The following is a 20807-nucleotide window of genomic DNA, read 5'->3' on the forward strand; positions in this document are numbered from 1 at the left end:
GAGGGGAGGAAAGAACAAAAGGGAAGGTCTGGGATGGGATGGAGGGCAGGATTCGTTAAAAGACAACAGGGATGATGGTGCAAGGCAAGGAGGGTGGTAATGGAACAAGTAAAGAACTAAAAAATGGGTCTGGAGGAGCTGTAAACGGCAACATCAGAACCATTACCAGCACCTGCTGTCCGAAAAAATGGGAGCAGTGGTTATGATCTGAGGTTGTTGAAATCGATGTTGAGTCCAGAAGGTTGTAAATGCCTAATCGAAAGATGAGGTGCTGATCTTCAAGCTTCCTTTGAGCTTTCAGTTCAGATAAAAACTCATCGACCTAAAACGTTAACTCTGTTTCTCTTTCCACAGATGCTGCCTGACCTGCTGAGTATTTCTAGCATTTTCTGTTTTTATTTCAGATTTCCAGCATCCGCAGTGTTTTGCTTTTGTTTTAGCGTTTACTTGGTTTTTTTTTGCAAAGTAATAGTAACTGCCATCTTAATTTTCCATTCCTTTAAAGAAAAATCAATTCTTTTTCTCCTTCTCTCCTGAGGAAGCCGACACTTGTGGAGAATGTGGCAACTTTCTCAAGTAACAATTCTTCAATTACAACCCGAGACAACGAGCGGCCACCAATCTCCATGAAGGGCATCACAATGGATCTCCTTGCCCAACATCCACACTCTGTGCACTTTCCAGGAGTGATTGCTGCAGCAGGAATCGTGGCTGATATTTTCCCCCTCCCTATCCTAGGAGCACTGAGGCCATTTGTAACACGTTAATGGCCACCCTGGACAAGGTTATCTAACTTAGCACAGACCAAGAAATGAAGATGGGACTTCCTGGTCTAAATGGTTCAGCACATTTACTCACTGGAGGAGCCATTCCACATTTATTTTTATCCCCCGTCCTTTGTGTTGCTTTCTTCTTTCTGTAAGTCCCTGTTGCATGCCTCATTAACCAGCCAAATGAGTCGGCATTTGACCTTTTTAAAAAAATTAATTCTTGGGATGTGGACGTCACTAGCAAGGCCAGCATTTATTGCCCATTCCTGGTTGCCCTTCAGAAGGTGGTGGTGAGCAGTCTTCTTGAACCGCTGCAGTCCGTGTGGTGAAGGTTCTCCCACGGTGCTGTTAGATAGGGAGTTCCAGGATTTTGACCCAGCGATGATGAAGGAAAGGCGATATATGTCCAAATCGGGATGGTAGAATCATAGAAAGGTTACAGCAGAGAAGGAGGCCATTTGGCCCATCGAGTCCGTGCCGGCTCTATGCAAGAGCAATCCAGTTAGTCCCACTCCCCTATCCTATCCCTGTAGCCCTGCAAATTTTTTCCTTTTAAGTTTTCCTTTGAAGGCTATGATTGAATCTGCCTCCTCTTGAAGTCTAATAGTAAGTGACTTGGAGGTGATGGTGTTCCCATGCATCTGACAGTTGTTGCTCTCCAATGGACAATGTGTAAGGATGGACCAGGGTAATGCTCCTTCTGGTTTTTCTTCCTTTCTTGTGGGGAACGACCTAGCATCTGTTCAGCATCTCAACAGTGATAACCTACCTGAAATCAGAACTTATAAAAGAGACTTGCACTTATATAATGCCTTTCACGACCCCCAGGACGTCCCAAAGCGCTTTACAGCCAATGAAGTGTAGTCACTGTTGTAATGTAGGAAACGTAGCAGCTAATGTGCGCACAGCAAGATCCCACAAACAGCAATGTGGGGAACTGCAAGGCAAGCCAGTGTAATACCCCTTCTTGTTGCAGTGTACGTTACTCTGTGTCGATAGGCCACTGCGTTACCACTTCATCTGATTGATGAGTGATCATTTTCTTTGAGTTTTGCTTCCAGGTTTGATATGTTAGTGTCTGTCATGATAGCATTTCTTAGTCTTCTAATGGTTTCCCTGATGAACCATCACTGCCGAATATATTAAAACTGTTTTAATAGAAAGCAGCTTCTCATTTATTGGGGTGGCAATATCAAAAAGCAATATTAATATAAACTCTACTGTCCGTGGGATTTATTCTGTTAATTTTTCACATATCATAAGAAGTATATTGAAACTACTATTTAATATTCTGCGAGTTTGGCCACTAGAGGGTGCAGTACTACATGGGTATTTCAAACAGGAATCAACAAATTGGAAGCAGTCTCACCACTACTTCTAGATGGTGTTTCACATTAGAATGGTCTGTCAAACTCAATGCAGAATTATAACATGCTGCACAATCATAAACTGAGCAATTTAGTTGGACAATCACTTCACTATAATTTACAATGCAGCTTCACGCCATTTCAGTAGCAGCCCTCACACAGCACATTTACTAACCGCCAAAGCAATCTGTAGTAAAACAAGAGGTGTAGCAAGGTTTCTTTCTAAGTTTATTCCCAGAGTGCTATAAATTAAATGGCCCATGCGAATGGAGTCGCACAGGCAATGGAATAATGTCTCCTTGCTTAAGAGATTTAGCCCTGAATCCAGTAAGTGAAGATGGGTTTACAACATATTGTCATTTATTTGTTTTTATAGGAGGTCTCAGGGAAATATAATTGATCAATTTTAATCCACTTCCATTAGGATGAGTGCACAGCCAGGTACTGCCCTCAGAACTGGACTGTGTTTTATTTATATTTTGATTTATAATATTGAACATCAAAAATTAGAGGTCATTTTTTCTTTATTTGTCAGAAAATATAGTTGGAAATCTGCAGACTTTAAAGATTTGAATAGAAATATTTTCTTAACTAGTTTAAGGTTATGCAGTTTGAATGATAATGGGCTCATTGGAATGCCATTCATATGACTGAGGACCACAAAACCACTTTTGTATCTGGAGTAAGTACTTGAGGAGATATCTCCATCAATCTTTTTTTCATGGTTATTCGAAACCCTCCCAGGATTTTAACTGCAATCAAACTGTTTCCACAAGACTGCAGATTGTAAAGATGAATAATGTGGCCAAACTGAGGACAGCTCTTCAATATAAGGAGGCAACAGAATCTGAGTTAGTTGTCTGAGCACTGTTGCACCAGTCACAGTGGGAGAAAGCATTTCCAGCTGTTGTTTTAAAATGCTCTTGAGGTGTTCTTATCTAGACTGATACCTCAGTGCAATACTGAGGGAATACTGCATTGTCGAAGGCACTGGCTTTCAAGTGAGCTATTAAAGCAAGTCCCCTGTCTGCCAATTCACATGGTGGTAAAAGATCCCGCGGCCTTTTTAAAGGAAGAGCAGGTTGTTTCCCCTGGTGTCCTGGCCAACATTCATCCCTCAACCGACGCTACCAAAACAGATTTAACTGGTCATTTACCTCATTGCTGTTTGTGGAACTTTGCTGTGTGAGATTGGCTGCCACATTTGCCTATGTAAGAACATTGGCTCCACTTCAAAAGTAATGTGTTAGCTGTGAGGAGCTTTGGGACATTCAGAAGATGTGAAAGGTGCTATATAATGCAAATTCTTTCTTTCTATTACAGGAGTGTAGTCAGTGGGAGATGTGCATTAGGGTTAGGGTTAGGGTTAGGGTTAGGGTTGCTGCATTAGGGTTCGGGGAACCGGCAGCATTGAAGAGCCATGAAAATGTTGGGTGTACTGATGTGTCGTCAGGTTAAGGGATTCAGTTTCAATAAAGTGAATATTGGGACAACTATAGCTAGTTTTATTGTGTGAGATCAGTTCTAATGAAATAGGCTTCTCACATGAGGTTTTCGCAAATCCAACTGTAACATGAAAGTAAACTTCCTAAGATTGGTTAAGGCCAGCAGCTAGGAAAGCACATTATTATCAGGTCTTTCCAGACTAGCCTTCGCGAATCTGACAAATTTACTTTAGTGTTACTACTGACTCCGTGGGACGCATGGGTCAGGAACCGGTGGCACGACTGTGGTGTTAAACCAATATAAGACCAGCTGTAGAGGCTTAAGGGCACTGGCACTCCAGTACTCGTACTTAGCTGTTAAGCATCTATGAGAATGACAGTCATTGACTTGTATACCCTGTTATTGATTAACCGTAGAAAATCTCCCTTTTAAATTCAAAAGATCCAATTAACAATTACCATTAGATTCTTGATTTAGATTATTTGAACAAAGGATTAGAATTTTAAAATCAAGACAAGCGATTTGGCGCAATGCATATCCTGTGAATTTATATACTTACCCTGTGTAGTGCATTTGTTCCCTGAGATTTACAGTTTTGCCTAAAAAGTCCTGGAGGTCAACTCATTTGCATAAGCTTCACTCATGATACGCTCAGAGCCCCAAGGCCCCTATGTCAGGTACCAACAGTCAGTGAAGGGTTACCCCTCGTGGCCTGGGCAATCTTCTGGCATGAAAGCAGGGTGCCCAAGCATCTGGCTGAATAGCCCCCCAGACGCTCTGTCCACATAATGATCTGGACAACTAATTCAAATCAAAGTCCCCCTTGCACTCGCTGCCTGCATTAGAGCACACTAGTTACCTTGGATGTGCTGTAGGTCTCAGGGCTTCTTGCCCAGTAATAGAGGGAGCAGGTGTCTGACGTACTTCAGCCATCATTATCAGCCTCAGAATCCCCAGGGCATAGGGCAATTCCCAGCCCTACCCAACTAACCAAGCACAAGCGGTGGGGGGGCTACACCATAGAGTCAAGGTGAAATCCACTTAATGTGTCAGGAACCAGTTGTTAATGCTTGCTTCAATCGAGGGTCTGATGAAGTGAAGTTAGTTGTTAAGTCAGATGAATAATAACGGATTGAATCCAAATGACTGGAACATGTGGTGAATTAATGTCTGATATTTCTGCAGAATATTTCTTCCGTTCTCTAAGTGTGGTTTGGTCGCTCAGTAAATGGAGACAGATGTGAACAGTAATCAAATTATTTACCCAATAACGAGATGGTGAATAATTAAGACCTTTAACTTGAAGCAATGATTCAATCCGCAAAAGGAAAACAAGGGGATTGTAGGAAATCACACTTTGGACAAATAGTGCCGTAACACAGACCATCACAACCAACGGAACACAGAACATGAAAATCAAATATATCTTCCACCAATAGCTTCAGATCTTCTCACAATTGCCTTGGACAGTTATAACACCACCTCTCATAAGTATTGTTAACTCCTGAAAGGATGTTCCATTGTCCATACACAGTGGGCAAGTCCTTTTTAACTCTTCGATGACCTTAGTCCTTCACCAAGGTTTCACAATCAAAAAATATGACCTTGATTTGGAGAACACGGCTCCAAAATAAATCTCTCAAAATCCTTTGTTAAAAATGTACATCAAAGTTTAACCAAAATCTTCAACTTAACTAGAAAGAAAGACACGCAATGATGTAGCACTGGTGCAATGGAGCGCAAGAGCAAGGAGACATAATCTTAGATTCTTGAGCCAAGCCAGTTTGAAAAAAAACACAGGAAAAACTTGTTCACACAAACAGTTGTGAGAATGTGGACTGCACTGCTCCAGATACAAAGACAACAGGTCTAATTTCCTTGGCCATTCTTCCAGACATCTGCCTTAATTCTGGTGCGAGTCCAATGGAATGGTTTGGGAAAGGGTTGGGATCTGGATAAGGTGTGGAACCTCTGCCCGTCACTTACAAAGCCATCCTATCAGCGGGGGCAGGGCTGGGGAGGTGGGGGAGGGGAAAGAACTCCAGACCCTAGGAGATATCTTGGCTTCCCCAGCCCATAAGGGACTTGGCATAAGACTGGAGGCCAATATGCCGATTGTACCGGCTACCAAAAGGACAGAAGTGGACCAGTGAGTGTAATCCTGGCATGATTACTGGGATCGTGTCTCAAACATTCTCAGGGAGAAAGATATTTGGGAATTGGAATGAAAAAGATAGAGCTATGGGCGAACAGAACATGGCGGAGCAGGCTTGATGGGCCTCTTCCTGTTCCTGTGCTCAGATTCAATCCTGTGCTTCACTGAGCTCTCCTGTGATGTGCCAGGCCCCGGCCCCAGTGTCTCCATAGCGGGCAAAAGGGAGAGTTGAACAGAAGCATCACTGCTAGGTCAGTTTCTTGTAACCCCTGGCAGTTGGTCAAGTAGGGCTTTGGCAGATGTCTGAAAAGAATCTATCTGCCAGTAGCAAAGGCAGAGGATCCATAGAAAGAAAGCCCTGATATGCTTCATTGTGGGGTAAATAATACCAACTAAAAGAGAAAGAAAAGCAAGGGACCATAACATTTCACATAACCAATATTCCATTTTGTTAATAGCACACCAAATAAGAAATGTAGAAGATCAAAAATATTGCCACTTTGCTTTCAGACAATTCCAAGTAATTAGTGGTGGATACATGTTAAAGATGGAGTGCCCACAATTGCATATTTTAGATGTAAAATAGGAGCTGAAGTTTCCTAGCTCAGATAATATTTTCTTCCCATTGCTATTTAATTTTCAAATTCTTGAAGGAGATTGCAATTCTAGAATCGCATGGTTTAAAACACCTGCCACTGATCTCCATCCATCAACACAGTTCCTGTGATATAGTTGGCAGGAACCTGGGTGTAAAGTGTGAGTCAGTGGTATAAGTGCACCAACTAAGCTGTGCCAGGGCTAAGTCCCCTTGACCCTGCTCTCTGGAACTCTCTTTAAACCTATCCACTGTGCTACTTTCCTGCTCGCTTTCAAAATCCTCTTCAACCAATCCTTTGGCCACCTCCCCTAGTTCTTTTCTGTGTGCAAATTGTCTGCCATGTTTGCTGCACTACAACAGTGATTACACGTCAAAAGTACTTAATTGGCTGTAAAGTGTTTTGGGACGTCCTGAGGCAGTGAAAGGCGCTATATAAATGCAAGTCTTTCTTTTCTTTTTCTTTGGCTCCCATTGTTCAGCATTCTATCTGTGAAGTATCTGAGGAGGTTTATTATGATGAAGGTGCTATATAAATGCAAGCTATTGTACTGAAATTGATTTCTCCTGAAAAATTAGAATTTATCATACAAGGAAGAAAGACTTGGGGGTAAAATGAACACCTTGAATGTTGAAAATCTAAAATGAAAATAGAAAATACTAAAGGAGAAAGTCATCGAAACTTGGTTCTGTTCTAAGGTCATACAAGAAAGAGTAATCAGTAATTTGAACAACCTGCTGTGCATTTTCAGCATTTTCTGTTTCTATTTGAAGAAATATCTTGAACAGTTGGATGTCTTTAGTTCCTACCTATGTGTTAGAAACTTTGTTTTCCCTCTGAAAACAGTAACATCTGAAAAGGAATAAGTAAACATGTTCATTCCCAAATTGTTTGAATTAGTGTCCAGTCAATGGACCGTAGTTATGTTAGTCTATCAGACGCTACCCACCTCCCTAAACTACATTGTGGCACAATTAGAACATGTACAATTGCATGTATTTTAATGATGTACTTTGCAATTAAACAGGGTTTAATTCAATCATGCAGATATTTGAGAATGGAGTCATGGAGCATTTGATTAAATCAAATCATAACAGGCGGAGTGTTGATGGGAAAAACACTTTTTTTGATTAGTGAGCGAAATCATACATCAACTTTGTCACACACAAGTCACACAGCGACCCTGAAATTCTGCGGGCTTTTCTTTTATGTGATCTATATTATTCTGTCATGTATTTGGCAAATCTTTAGCTATTTGGTGATGGAGAACAGAATTTATTTATCATGGAGCTAAAAGAGCCGATTTTAACTGGGTGGTCGGGGGAGTGGGGGGGTCTTGCGGGCGGGGGCCTGAGATGGATGGCAAACTGTCTGGATCTCCGCAGCGTAAGGCCCCGCCCAACTGAACCCGGTGGGAAGTGGTAGCTGGCCGGCAGGCAGCAGCGGGATGCCGGGAGGCAGGAGGCTGCTGATGGGGTCCTGAAGGAACGGTTCCCTGCACTTAGGTAAGTGGTTGGGAGGAGGAGGAGAGGAGGGCAGGGGCAGGGTGGGGGTGGGGATGGGTCAGGAGGGCCTCAGGGGATGGGGAGGGAAGCCCAGGGGCAGGGGAGGCCCAAGGTTTCCTCCTCTTGCTGCTCCTGGCCCCGAAGGAAACTACAAACAAAAATCCACTTATCTTTCTGGGTCTCTTGCCACCAGGTTCGCCTGGCAGGTTGGCCAGAGTGACTGCCACATGCAGGCCTTCAGTTAAAATGGCAGTCGGGCCCCAATGATGTCATTGGAGCCCGATCTGCATATGGAAAGAAGGACCCCACTGCCTTCCGCTCGCCTGCTCAGAAGAGCAAGTTAAGATCACAACCCACGGGAAGACAGCAGGAGCGGGTAAGCCGCACGAGCCATTTTAACTGCCCACCTGCCTGGTTTCCGCAGGACGGGCAGGGTTAAAATTGGGCCTAAAATTTATATCTTCAATATATTTAATGGAAATGTAGACATGGTATTCCAGCACTTTTCACTGCTATCTACTTTATTTTGCAAAGGTTAGCAGAGAGAAGAATATCCAACTGTGTGCAATCTCAATGAATTTCGGTGCAATCAAACATTGCTGCATTGTGTGTTTTTATATGTAAACACTTTCTTGTGAAGACAGCTCCCCTTAATAGACCATAGTATATATGTGATTATGTATGTATATATTATCACAGAAAGTTGCTTTTGGAATCAAAGATAACAGCTTAATTAATCTGACTGATTGATTACAATTCTGTAATGGGTCATCAATAAAAAGGCCAATAGGTAATTCAGAGAAATTGAAGCAACAAAATGACATTGTCGTTTAAAGAGCTATAACATTTACTCCTGTTTGGTCTTTCGATTCTTTGACCTACAGTGTGGAATTGGACCCGAAAGACAAAGTTCCTGAAATTCTGTGGGGGTTCTACCAGCCTCCGAAGGTAACTCTGGCAGAAGACACACAGAACCTCCCCCCCACCACCACCACCTGGGAAAACCGTGTAAAATGGTCATAGAAATTCAGGGCCAAATATTCAGTGAATGCAGCTTGTTCATTAAAATCCACATCCAAATCCACTTCTGTACTGCGTCCTCACTGCTTTAACCAGCACCTTGGCTATCCTCATCTAAATATTATATGGTCACATGCTCACTGCTGTGCAGTGTGTATTATACTGTATTATGGTATTTGATTAAGACGTACTGTGGGTATATTTTCCAACTTGGTGCTTCCAATGGCTGCCAGGAGCACGTTTGAAAATTTTGGCGTGCACCATTTTCTAGCCATTTAAAATGAATGTTTGGAAAATCACATGCAGTGCGGGCCCCAGGTCTTCAATCTGTTCACAATGGGTGAGGCTCCTTGCTGAGATTAATTGCTCCCTATATTTACTTTATGGACATAAGATTTTTGAGCCCCGATGGATGCATTGCAGCATGGGGCTTGCTAGCTGTTAACAAAATGCTTTGTTTGGTTCACAATGTTAAGGTCTTTAGCGATTCATGTAAAATCTTACTCCTGTCAGAAGTATTCCACTCCATATTTCAGACAGTGATACGAGGGAGTGAATAGGCCTGTGAGCAATTCAGTATCCTGCAGGGCAACCACCTTTACGTACAGTATCTGAAACAGCGTGCCAAACTTTTCCTTCTCTTACGATAGTCTGCACCACCGAGGGCATATCTGCGAAACCACTGGCATGCATTCTCTTCTTTAAGTCATCTTCTATTTCCTTACGAAACTGGAGAAGCTGGGGGAATAAAAAGCAAAAATGGAAAATGGTTTAGTGCTAGAATAGCCAAATGATTAATCTGTATATCAACCTTGAGAAACTAGGGAATATTTTTTTTCTCTTTGAGAAACTAGGGTGAAGGACCAAGGCCCTTGGAGCAGAACATCACCAAGGTTAAAAAACTGAAAAGGTAAATCAGGAGGAAGTTTTAAAAGCCTGAAAACTGTAGGAAATTGGAAAAACGGAGGGTGAGGTGTCAGTAGTTTTACAGTTTGAGATAGAGTAGGAAACTATGCAATTAGTCTTAATTCCAAAACAGCAAAGGTAACCAACATAGCAAAGATAAAAGTAAGAAGAAGAATGTGTAGAATGGGATATCTGGAGCTTAGAAAGGACAAGAGAGAAGATTCAGGAAAGCTCTGACCATCGTAATGTTGATTAAATAGAGAAAGACTAGACAGATTGCAACAGAGAAAGAGACCAGAGGTCAGAAGAAAGATTACAAGCTTTCTTTAATCTTGTCCAAATCTGAGAGAGGTTCCAGAAGAACCATCCCAGATATGGGAACGGTATTCATGTATTAGACAGATATTGTTGATCATGGATTACACAGAACTTCCAAGGTGATGGATAATTTGATGGTTATCAACAGTTTCCATAGCTTTAGGAATAACAATTTATGGGCAATAAGATAGCAGTTTGAATATTAAGATATTTATATATTTATGGGGAGAAGGAAAGGTGGACTGGGAGTAAGAAAGAGATTGAAGAGAGGACAAAAGGGCCTAGAGGCACAAACCTTGAGGATGATGGGAGGGAGACCACCAGGATCCAAGGTCTGATTGGAGTTTAAGAGAGCGGACGATCCATCTGATCTGGTGGGGTTTAAATTTGATGTTGGTCATCGTGGTTAAATAAAATGGAGGAAGGGGGGATGGAGTGGTCTTTACCAATATCATCGGTTGGAGGAGAAAAATGGACCATAAAGGTCAGCTTTCTCTTTAGGAGAGTTAGCAACTGTATCACCAAGAGGGATGAAAAGAAAGATCTGGATAGGTTATGAGACAGCTTTGGCAAAGTATCAGAAGGTGCCACTGGTAAAATGGCAGCAAGGCAGCAGTTGATGCTTCTTTTCAATAAATTAACGTTTAGTAGCTTTAATTGTGGAATTATGGAGATTACAAACAGACATGAATTTGGTTTGGGATGTTTTAATCCAACCAAAGTGCCGGATGTGAAGGCAAAATTCATAGTAAAGGCAGCGGAATAACAGGCAGAATTAAACTAAGGTGTAGCACCAGATCTGACAGAAGGGGAAGAGTGAGGTATGAAACCTTCCATGCCATCTACAAAAACATAAGAACATAAGAAATAGGAGCAGGAGTAGGACATACGGCCCCTTGAGCCTGCTCCGCCATTCAATAAGATCATGGCTGATTTTCTACCTCAAATCCAATTTCCCGCCCTATCCCCATATTCCTTGATTCCCTTAGTTCCCAAACTTGCTGTGTAGTTTAATTGTTCAAAAACGTTTACCAACTTTACTAACCTCTTCGGCATTTTTTGCAAGTTCCTCAGACTCAAACTGCACAAGATTTGGGAGTAATTGATGATGAACTCTTGGTTTGTTCACAGCCTCACAAGCATCGTCACCAAACCAAAGAGCATTCATTATAACCTAATGAAACAAGAAAAACAAGTTGTTCAGAAAGTCGAGAGCCCCCAGCTTCATTATTTGCCATTCTTGATAGTCTCACAAAACGAGTTTTTGTAATTTCTGTTTGGATATGTTATGATCTGGAATGCACCACCTGAAAGGGTGGTAGAAGCAGATTCAATAGTAATTTCCCAAAGGGAATTGGATATATTTGCAGCGCCATGGGGAAAGAGCAGGGGGAGCTGGATCGCTCTTTCAAAGAGCTGGCACAATCACGATAGACCGAATGGCCTCCTTCTGTACTGTAAGATTCTATGATTCTGTGATATCCAGTCTGATACACTCAGAAGGGAATAATGTAAGGAGAATTAGGAGCCAAAATTCATAGTTTAATGAAAGGTGGGAGAATGCCAGTTTCTTTCCCTAATAAAGGACCCACAAATTTAATTGCTGGAATTTGAGGCTTTGAAATATGTGATTTCTGAGAATGCAATTTTGTTAGTGGCTGATTGATTGTGGAAAAAAATAGAGGTCCTGTTTTTCATTAAAAGAGGAATTTCACCCTACTGTGTGAAAACTGCAAATTGTTGAGCAAATGGTTTTGCGGCCAAAAGTTTTCGAAACTTGAGCCCGTAATCTAGGATGACACTCCAATACAGTCCTGAGGGAGAGCTGTGTTGTTAGAGATGGCGGGGGAAAGATTCGATAAGGGTCCGTTTTGGGCGGTGGTAGCGCGATGCATTACCACCCCACGCCCGACGGACCCTGCGCAGGCAGGACCCAAGTTTGGACCCACGGGAGCACTTACCTGCAGTCAGCCTTCCTTTCCAGGACTTGCATGTGGAATCAATGCAATTTGCACTTTCCACCATCAGAGGGAGCTCAATCTCTTAAAGGGAGGATGTTTCTTAGAAATCTCTTAAAGGTAGCTAGGACCTGTTATTTGCTGAAAATAACATTCTACTGTCTGCATGGAGTCTGACTAGAGATCAGACATCGCACACGTAAAACACAAATACAGATTCCATCCCTATGCTTACACACTGATGAGTTATGTTAAAACATTGAATAAAGGTTGCGCACTACTAAATCCCACATCCTCCAATCTGCACACCAGACCTCACCAATCTGCCGATCTGTGTTAGTACCAGGCCTGCGAGAGTGCGTGCATCAAGATTCGCTGCTGATGCACCAGAGACCTGGGTGCAAGAGGAGGACAGAAGGAGGGACATTCTATATCCGCAGAGGGGGGCAAGAGGCCCTCCAGACATATGCTCAAAAGACAGTGGGAGGCAGCGGGGGATGAAATCAATGCCAGGCGCACAGCATCACGGACATGGATGCAGTGCAGGAAGAAGTTCAATGCTTTGACATGAGTGGTCAAGGTGAGTGAGGTCAACTGTCATGTGGTGTCTCCTACCAACTGCACCATGTACTACATCCCCCATCTCCCATATACCAATAAACTCTTTCCATCAGTACTCAACTCATCCAATGAGATGCTTCCTCGCACTCTTACACATTACCACTGTTGCAAGCCGCCCACCCACAACTCACAGACCACACACACTGGCAGCTATTCAACCATGACAGGCACATCACCCAGACACACATCCCGCTTTCTTGCAAGAGAAGGTGGCACATATCAAGATGCAACAAGTGGCAGTGGCATTTAGCCCCTCGAGCCTGTTCCACCATTCAACGAGATCATGGTGGATTTGTGACCTAACTCCATATACCCGTCTTAGCCCCTTACCCCTTAATACCCTTGGCTCACAGAAATCTATCACTATCAGATTTAACATTCACAAGTGAGCTAGCATCAATTGCCGTCTGCAGAAAAGCATTCCAAACGTCTCCCACCCTTTGCGTGTAGAAGCATTTCCTAACTTCACTTAATCATTAGGTTATGTCCCCGCTTCCTAGTATTGAAGTCTAGGAGACCTCCAAAAACCATTAAAAATGTCTCGGCAGCCAGAAGCAATAATCCAGCCACTAACCTGTAAATCCTGCATGGTCCCTTTAAATAGTGCCGGTGGGGGGGTCCTCCAGGCACTCTAAGACACGTTCAGATGGTCAGGGTTAACACTGCGTTGAGTTGAGCGTTAAGTCCCAAAATGGTGTCTATCACTTTAAATCATGTTGCACATTGATTGAAGCCATTTTCTCCCTACTTTACATGATTCCAGCGTTCGTTATCTGCGCCAGCGCAAACTCCTATACCAAAATGGCATCTGGTGCACGTCACGCAGGAAATGTGCATGCGCATCCAAGACGCCATCTTGGATGTCGGAGAGGCCGTGTAGCGCCGAAACAATGGGTGCTACACGGCCCAATTTAGCGCCCGGCATCTTTCTTCAGATAAGCCGTTAAACCAAGGTCCTGTCTGCTAGTTCAGGAGGGCATTAAATTTGTAATGAGAAAATAGTAGAGTAGGTATTCTGAAAGGATGAGATCATAGAATCATAGAATTTTACAGCACAGAAGGAAGCCATTTGGTCTATTGTGCTTGTGCCAGCACTTTGAAAGAGCTATCCAATTAGTCCCACTCCCTCGCTCTTTCCCCACAGCCCTGCAATTTTTTCCTTTTCAGGAATATATCAAATTCCATCTTGAAAGTTACTACTGAATCTGCTTTCTCCACCCTTTCAGGTAATGCGTTCCAGATCATAATAACTTGCTGCGTACAAGAAATTCTCCTCATCTCCCCCCTGGTTCTTTTGCCAATTATTTTTTTTAGATTAAATGGATTGAAAGGTTGTCTTCATCCAAAACTATCCATGTGTGAAGATACTGATATCTTGAGTTTTAAGAATTGGATATTACAACTTTTGAGATATATCTGCAAACCGCCAAAATTGCCACCTGTTTTCACAATTTGTTCAATTATTCAATATCATGCAGCAATATTAATTTAAAAAGCAAGTAACTCCTACATTTTTCTCTCAAAATGGGTAACAGGCAATACTACTATCTATAGACAAAGATTTTAGCTGCCTTCACAGTGAAAAGTTCTTAATAACAGAGATAAAATTGTCCCCTACGAGTTCAATTACTTTCTGCCAGTACTGGTACATATTTTTTAAATTACTCATCATTTAACAAGCAAGAATACGATTGCTATTTCATTGTTAAAATTTTACAAGCTCAGAACAGAAACTGATACTCTAATCAAAGGACGATATAAAAAGGATTCAAATGCACCTTTGAGAGTGAAATTTTGCAACAGCTTATAAAGAATCAGAAAAGGAATAAAATTATAGATGGAGGAATGCTACGAAATTGCTTTGCTTTTAACCTCATCAAAACACTTGATAAATCTATAACTAGGCAAAAATGTTAAAGATCATCAAGTGATAATTTGGAATCTGGAACCCCTGCTACTTTAATTAGTCATAAATGACATGTTGGAGAATGTTTTCTGTAATAATGTAGGATTTTGTTGATGTTTCCAGGTGACCTAAGTAAGAATGGTGTCACTCAAAGCAATCAGAACAAATTAAGGAATCCGTTGGTCGAAAAATTGAACAGAAAAAGATTTTTGGGTGCGATTACTGACCATTTGATTGAAAGTCACCTTTCGATGTATATAAGACAGTAAACATATGTAGAAAAAGTAAATATAGAATAAAGCTTCAAATTAAACTGTAGCAGCAGAACCAAGAAAGACAGGTTCACATTCGTAAAAGGAAAATTTAGTACTGATGTTAGGAAGTTCTTCACACAAGGGCTTCCAGGTAGGGCAGTGGAGGCAAAAAGGATCACAAGATAAATACAAATGTGGAAACCTTAAAAGTCTTTTAGAATACATCTCAAGGGCATTTAATTAAGAGTTAACAGTGGTTATTTTGATTTAACATAACTCATTGGTTTGGCCACTTGTATGATATTGCATAAAATATACTATTGGTACCAGAGCTGGTCAAAGATTACAACTTATATTATTTAATCTTGGTTACTTTGCATGGAAGATAAACCCACTGTCCAGATAGGACTGGAGCCAGAATGCTCCATAGGTTATTTAGTCATATAAATTTTTATATCTGCCTAAAACCCTTAAGGTTTTAAAATAATTTTTGTGGAGCCAGAAGGAGCAAATAGCTCCCCTCCCCCTCCCTCTGATGTGTGACCCTCTGCAGCCCTGTACCAGGATTGTCTCCCCCCACATTCAGGGCTCTGTGGCGGAACGTTGGATTTCCCACCTGTTCCGCTCGTTGATGGAATACAGATGAGGCCCGGTCATGAAAACAGTTCGGGCTTCTCCCTGCTTCCATCGGATGGGTAACGGGCGATGGGAAACGAGCGGCAGGTAACGGGCGATGGGTAACGGGTGACAGGCGATGGGTGAAGGGCTCGCTCTGCCCACTTCCTGCCTGATGGAAGTGGCCACCTGAAAATTTAGCCCTCTGTCTTCCTTTCGTCCTACAATCTACAAATTTTCAAAATGCAAGTTTGATGTCAATTAACTGCTGCTCTTCTCTCTTCGTGGCCCTTCAGCTACGTTTTGTAATTTTATAAAAGTTGTTATTAGTAAGGGTATTTTGGTACCCTTTTAGCGGAGACTGAAATTGTTTTGATCTATTTGAAGTTTTACTTGTGGTTATTTATCTCCTGAACACCCCCCATCCCTCAGTAGATTTATTGAGTTGGGAACAAGTGGAAATTTTCATCCCCTATGAGAGGAATGGGTTCACTGAGCCGATTAGTCTTTCCTTGATCAATAATTTTTCATGTTAATTGATATTTTCTGCACTGACTCGAGCTTTCTTCAATCCACATTGTCCTATTTCCTGTCCTATCGTTAGTACGTACCAGAGCAGTCGCTGTAATGATCCTTGAGCTACCCGAAGCTCCGGCCACCATTTTCACATTTTTATCTTTGTCAAGTATAATTGCAGGAGACATAGCAGAGAAAGGTCTTCTGCCTAATGGAAAATTGGAGTGATCAATACGGTTACGATAGTTGAGTTATTTAATTTATTCCCTCCATTCGGAGTTATAAATAATTACTGGCTAACATGTAGTAAAATTACATTAATAACTGTTCGTAAGGGGACTATGTATTTAGTGGGGTTATCCTCTGCCCTTTCACCTCTAGGTCTTGTGCATTAATCATATCAAACATTCTGAACCACTCCCTAAAGGCCTGTGTAATGCATACCCCCTCCAAACACCAAGATCACTCCAAGAGGAGAAAGGCATACCAGTACAGAAAGGGAAAGCAAATCCACAAAGGTGTCCCCTCCCAAAGCCCAGCAGAGAAAATGATCCAACCCCAAAAGTGCACTACTTCATGTAGAAATGCCCTTTTGTGCTATTTGACCCATTCACATCTCAGGGACCATAGCTAAGTTGCCCCAAGCTTTAGACATTCCACTCTCCTCAGTGTAAGTATAACTGTGCTTGCAATCTCAATGTATTCTCCAGTGAGGACCAAGCAATACTCAGCCTGCCCATACAGGCCATCGATGCAGCTTGTGCGTTGCTGGTTCCCTCTGCCCTCTCGGGACATGTTCTGCGGCTAGTTAGAAGAATCACAATACTTTATTTTGAAACAACTGGGCACAGGCAATTTTGGACATGCACATGTACCAAGAGACTTATAATGCTGCGAAGAATTTTAGTAAGCCTGAGGATTAGGAACGTTTTAGAAACCAGCAAACGATGACCAAGAAAAAGGGAGAAAATAGAATATGAGAGTAAACTAGCAAGAAATATAAAAACAGACGGTAAGAGTTTCTACAAGTGTGTCAAAAGGAAGAGAGTAGCAAAAGTAAAGGTTGGTCCCTTAGAGGCTGAGACAGAGAAATTATAATAGGGAAAAAGGAAATGGCAGAGACGTTAAACAAATATTTTGTATCTGTCTTCACAGTAGAAGACACAAAAAGCATACCAAAAATAGTAGGGAACCAAGGGGCTACTGAGAGAGAGGAACTTAAAGTAATTAATATCAGTAGAGAAAAAGTACTAGAGAAACTAATGGGACTAAAGGCCGACAAATCCCCTGGACCTGATGGGCTACATCCTAGGCTTCTAAAAGAGGTGGCTGTAGATATAGTGGATGCATTGGTCGTGAGCTTCCAAAATTTCCTAGATTCTCGAACGGTCCCAACGGATTGGAAGGTAGCAAATGTAACACTGCTATTCAAGAAAGGAGGGGGAGAGAAAGCAGGGAACTACAGGCCAGTTAGCCTGACATCAGTCGTTGGGAAAATGCTGGAGTCCATTCCGTGGCAACATGGCACTTAGAACATCATAATATGATTAGGCAGCCTCAACATGGTTTTATGAAAGGGAAATTGTGTTTGACAAATTTATTAGAGTTTTTTGAGGATGTAACTAACAGGGTAGATAAAGGGGAACCAGTGAATGTAGTATATTTGGATTTCCAAAAGGCATTCGATAAGGTGCCACATAAAAGGTTGTTACGCAAGATAAGGGCTCATGGGGTTGGGGGTAATATATTAGCATGGATAGAGGATTGGTTAACAGACAGAAAACAGAGAGTAGGGATAAGCGGGTCATTTTCAGGTTGGCAGGCTGTAACTAGTGGGGTACCGCAAGGATCAGTGCTTGGGCATCAGCTATTTACAATCTATATTAATGACTTAAATGAAGGGATCGAGTGTAATGTATCCAAGCTTGCTGACAATACAAAGCTAGGTGGGAAAGTAAGCTGTGAGGAGGACACAATGGGGGTGATTTTAAACCCCAAGAACGGGTGGGTTGGGGACGGGTGGGAGTTGGAAATAGTTGTTTTTTGGGTCGCGACCGCAACCCGGCTTTATTTCCGGGTTTAACATCGGCGCGTAAAAGTACAGGCTTCCTGCTGGGAATACCAAGTCTGAAAATTTTGTGGTTCTTGGGGGTTAAAATCACCCCCAAAGAGTCTACAAAGGGATATGGACAGGTTATGTGAGTGAGCAATAAGGTGGTAGATGGAGTATAATGTGGGGAAATGTGAGGTTATTCACTTTGATAGGAAGAATAGAAAAACAGAATATTTTTTAAATGGTGGGAAACTATTAAATGTTTGTGTTCAGAGAGATTTGGGTGTCCGTCTACAAGAAACACAGAAAATTAGCATGCAGGTACAGCAAGCGACTTGGAAGACAAATGGCATGTTGGCCTTTACTGCAAGGGGGTTGGTGTACAAGAGTAAGGAAGTCTTGCTGCAATTGTACAGGGCTTTGGTGAGACCATTTGCTTTTCCTAATTGCTTGCTGTACCTGCATGCTAACTTTTTGATTTTTGTACCAGGACACCAAAGTCTCTCTGAACACCAACATTTAATAGTTTCTCACCATTTAAAAAATATTATGTTTTTCTATTCTTCCTACCAAAGTGAATAACCTCACATTTCCCCACATTATACTCCATCTGCCACCTTCTTGCCCGCTCACTTAACCTGTCTATATCTCTTTGCAGATTCTTTGTGTCCTCCTCACATCTTACTTTCCCACCTAGCTTTGAATCGTCAGAAAGCTTGGATACACCACACTTGGTCCCTTTGTCTAAGTCATTAATAATAATTGTAAATAGCTGAGGCCCAAGCACTGATCCTTGCGGCACCCCACTAGTTACAGCCTGCCAGCCTGAAAATGACCCGTTTATCCCTACTCTCTGTTTTCTGTCCATTAACCAATCCTCTATCCGTGCTAATATGTTACCCCCAACCCCATGAGCCCTTATCTTGTGTAGCAACCTTTTATGTGACACCTATACGACATCCACTGGTTCCTCTTTATCTACCCTGCTAGTTACATCCTCAAAGAATTCGAATAGGTTTGTCAAACACGATTTCCCTTTCATAAAACCATGTTGGTGTCGTGTTTGATGCTGTGAAATTCACCCCACAATGTAAGTGCAACAGATTCCACAGCAGCAGGAGCTCCAGCATGTTCCAGAACCACGGTTACTTGAAACAGTTCTGCAACATAAAGGGAGCATAAGTTGCCACCGAATGTGTTGTTTCGTCAACAAAACTCATATGTTTTAAATTACATAATGAGAGCGAGAGGTTCTAATTGGTTTAAAGTGATCTCAGAAAAAATTGCTATTTTTATTTTGGAGTGAATATTGACATCACTGTATCAGCCAATGAGTTGGAGGCAGGGGCGGAACTTAGAATGACATCAAATTTATAGCACAGAAACAGGCCATTCGGCCCAACTGGTCTGTGTTTATCCTCCACATGAGCCTCCTCCCACCCTGCGTCACCTAACCCTATCAACATATCCTTCTATTCCTTTCTCCCTCATGTGTTTATCTAGCTTCCCCTTAAAGGCATCCATGCTATTCGCCTCAACTACTCCCTGTGGTAACAAGTTCCACATTCTCGCCACTCTCTGGGTAAAGACGTTTCTTCTGAATTCCTTATTGTATTTATTAGCGGCTATTTTACATTTATTGCCCCCAGTTTTGGACTCCCCCCACAAGTGGAAACATCTTCTTTACGTCGACCCTATCAAACCCCTTCATAATTTTAAAGGCCTCTATTAGATCACCCCTCAGCCTTGTGGCTTTAATTTTCAGAGTCTCCGAATTCATGACCGAAACTACAGCAAACTGAGTCTCTCGAGTACAGCAGGGTGATTTCTCCAGCAAAATGCAGTGAGTGGAGGATAGTTACATAATACAAATTATGCGCATAAAATCAATCCCAGCCACTTACAGCAGTGCGGTCTCCAGGCGTAATTGACGGGGGAATTACCCAATCATCTCCATTCTGGCTGGGACTTGTGGTGCCACTATATGTAGCCATTTTGTTTACACAAGTAATCCATTATGTGGCCCCTCCCTCAAAAACTATTGGATTAAAAAAATTAAACGTGAAACGCACCAGGTTGAACGTAGTTTTGTGAACATGGTGGTAGACCGTCCTTATCTTCATATTGTAAGGAGAAGTCTGCCATCTGATTATTGAATATTATCCCAGTCACATTAGAACGAACAAATGATCCAAAACTGCAAAATACGAAACAAGAATCAGAACAAAGCATCCACTGAGAGCGCAGACAGTAATTTTCACTTTCCAGCGTCTCTGGAAAAAAGCTGATCTGGCGGGAAATATATTAAGACGGTTGATTGTTATAATTTAAAGATCAACTTTTTTCCAGTTGGGGCCACAATGACTGAATTTTAAATGCAGCCACGTCCAATTGCTAACGATTTTCCCCATTTTCGGTGTGTGGATTCTGTGAAATGAAAATAGCCCCAAAATCAACCGTTGAAGAGTTATGTTTTGCAATAAAATGAATATGTAGATCCCATTGAATGTAACCGTGCGGGTAGTGTGATAATCTCATTCATGTGTTTCCTTGCTTTGCACTTCCCACAGATCTAGACCACATGGACTGTTAAATGAAAACCGGTTATTCATTCAGGGGTTACCTCAAACCTACTTAAAGGTTGATTTTCTGAGTACTCGCTTATGACGGGGAGCCTCGCCCACCAGACACGCATATTGGCAATTCACGGGCAGCATCCCACAGACTTCCTGTTCGTGCAGCTGGTGGGCAAAAGTCAATTGAAATAAAAAAAAATGGGGGGAGATGTAAAGCGGGCTGCC

General features: G+C 42.1%; 1 protein-coding gene across 1 annotated transcript in view; it reads right to left on the bottom strand.

Annotated features, from left to right (window-relative positions):
- Nucleotides 1–7291: 7291 nt before the first annotated feature.
- LOC137342705 (glutathione hydrolase 1 proenzyme-like) overlaps nucleotides 7292–20807 on the bottom strand; it is a 43144-nt gene continuing 29628 nt past the window's right edge. Inside the window, exons 10-13 of the mRNA XM_068006829.1 lie at nucleotides 20079–20203; nucleotides 16049–16161; nucleotides 11129–11257; nucleotides 7292–9597 (exon numbers count right to left, since the gene is read on the bottom strand). Coding sequence (XP_067862930.1) covers nucleotides 9433–9597; nucleotides 11129–11257; nucleotides 16049–16161; nucleotides 20079–20203 — 532 coding nt within the window. The 3' untranslated portion in view covers nucleotides 7292–9432. The remainder of the gene's footprint in view (nucleotides 9598–11128; nucleotides 11258–16048; nucleotides 16162–20078; nucleotides 20204–20807) is intronic.

Source organism: Heptranchias perlo, chromosome 26 (assembly GCF_035084215.1).
Source record: "Heptranchias perlo isolate sHepPer1 chromosome 26, sHepPer1.hap1, whole genome shotgun sequence".
NCBI classification, from domain to species: domain Eukaryota; kingdom Metazoa; phylum Chordata; class Chondrichthyes; order Hexanchiformes; family Hexanchidae; genus Heptranchias; species Heptranchias perlo.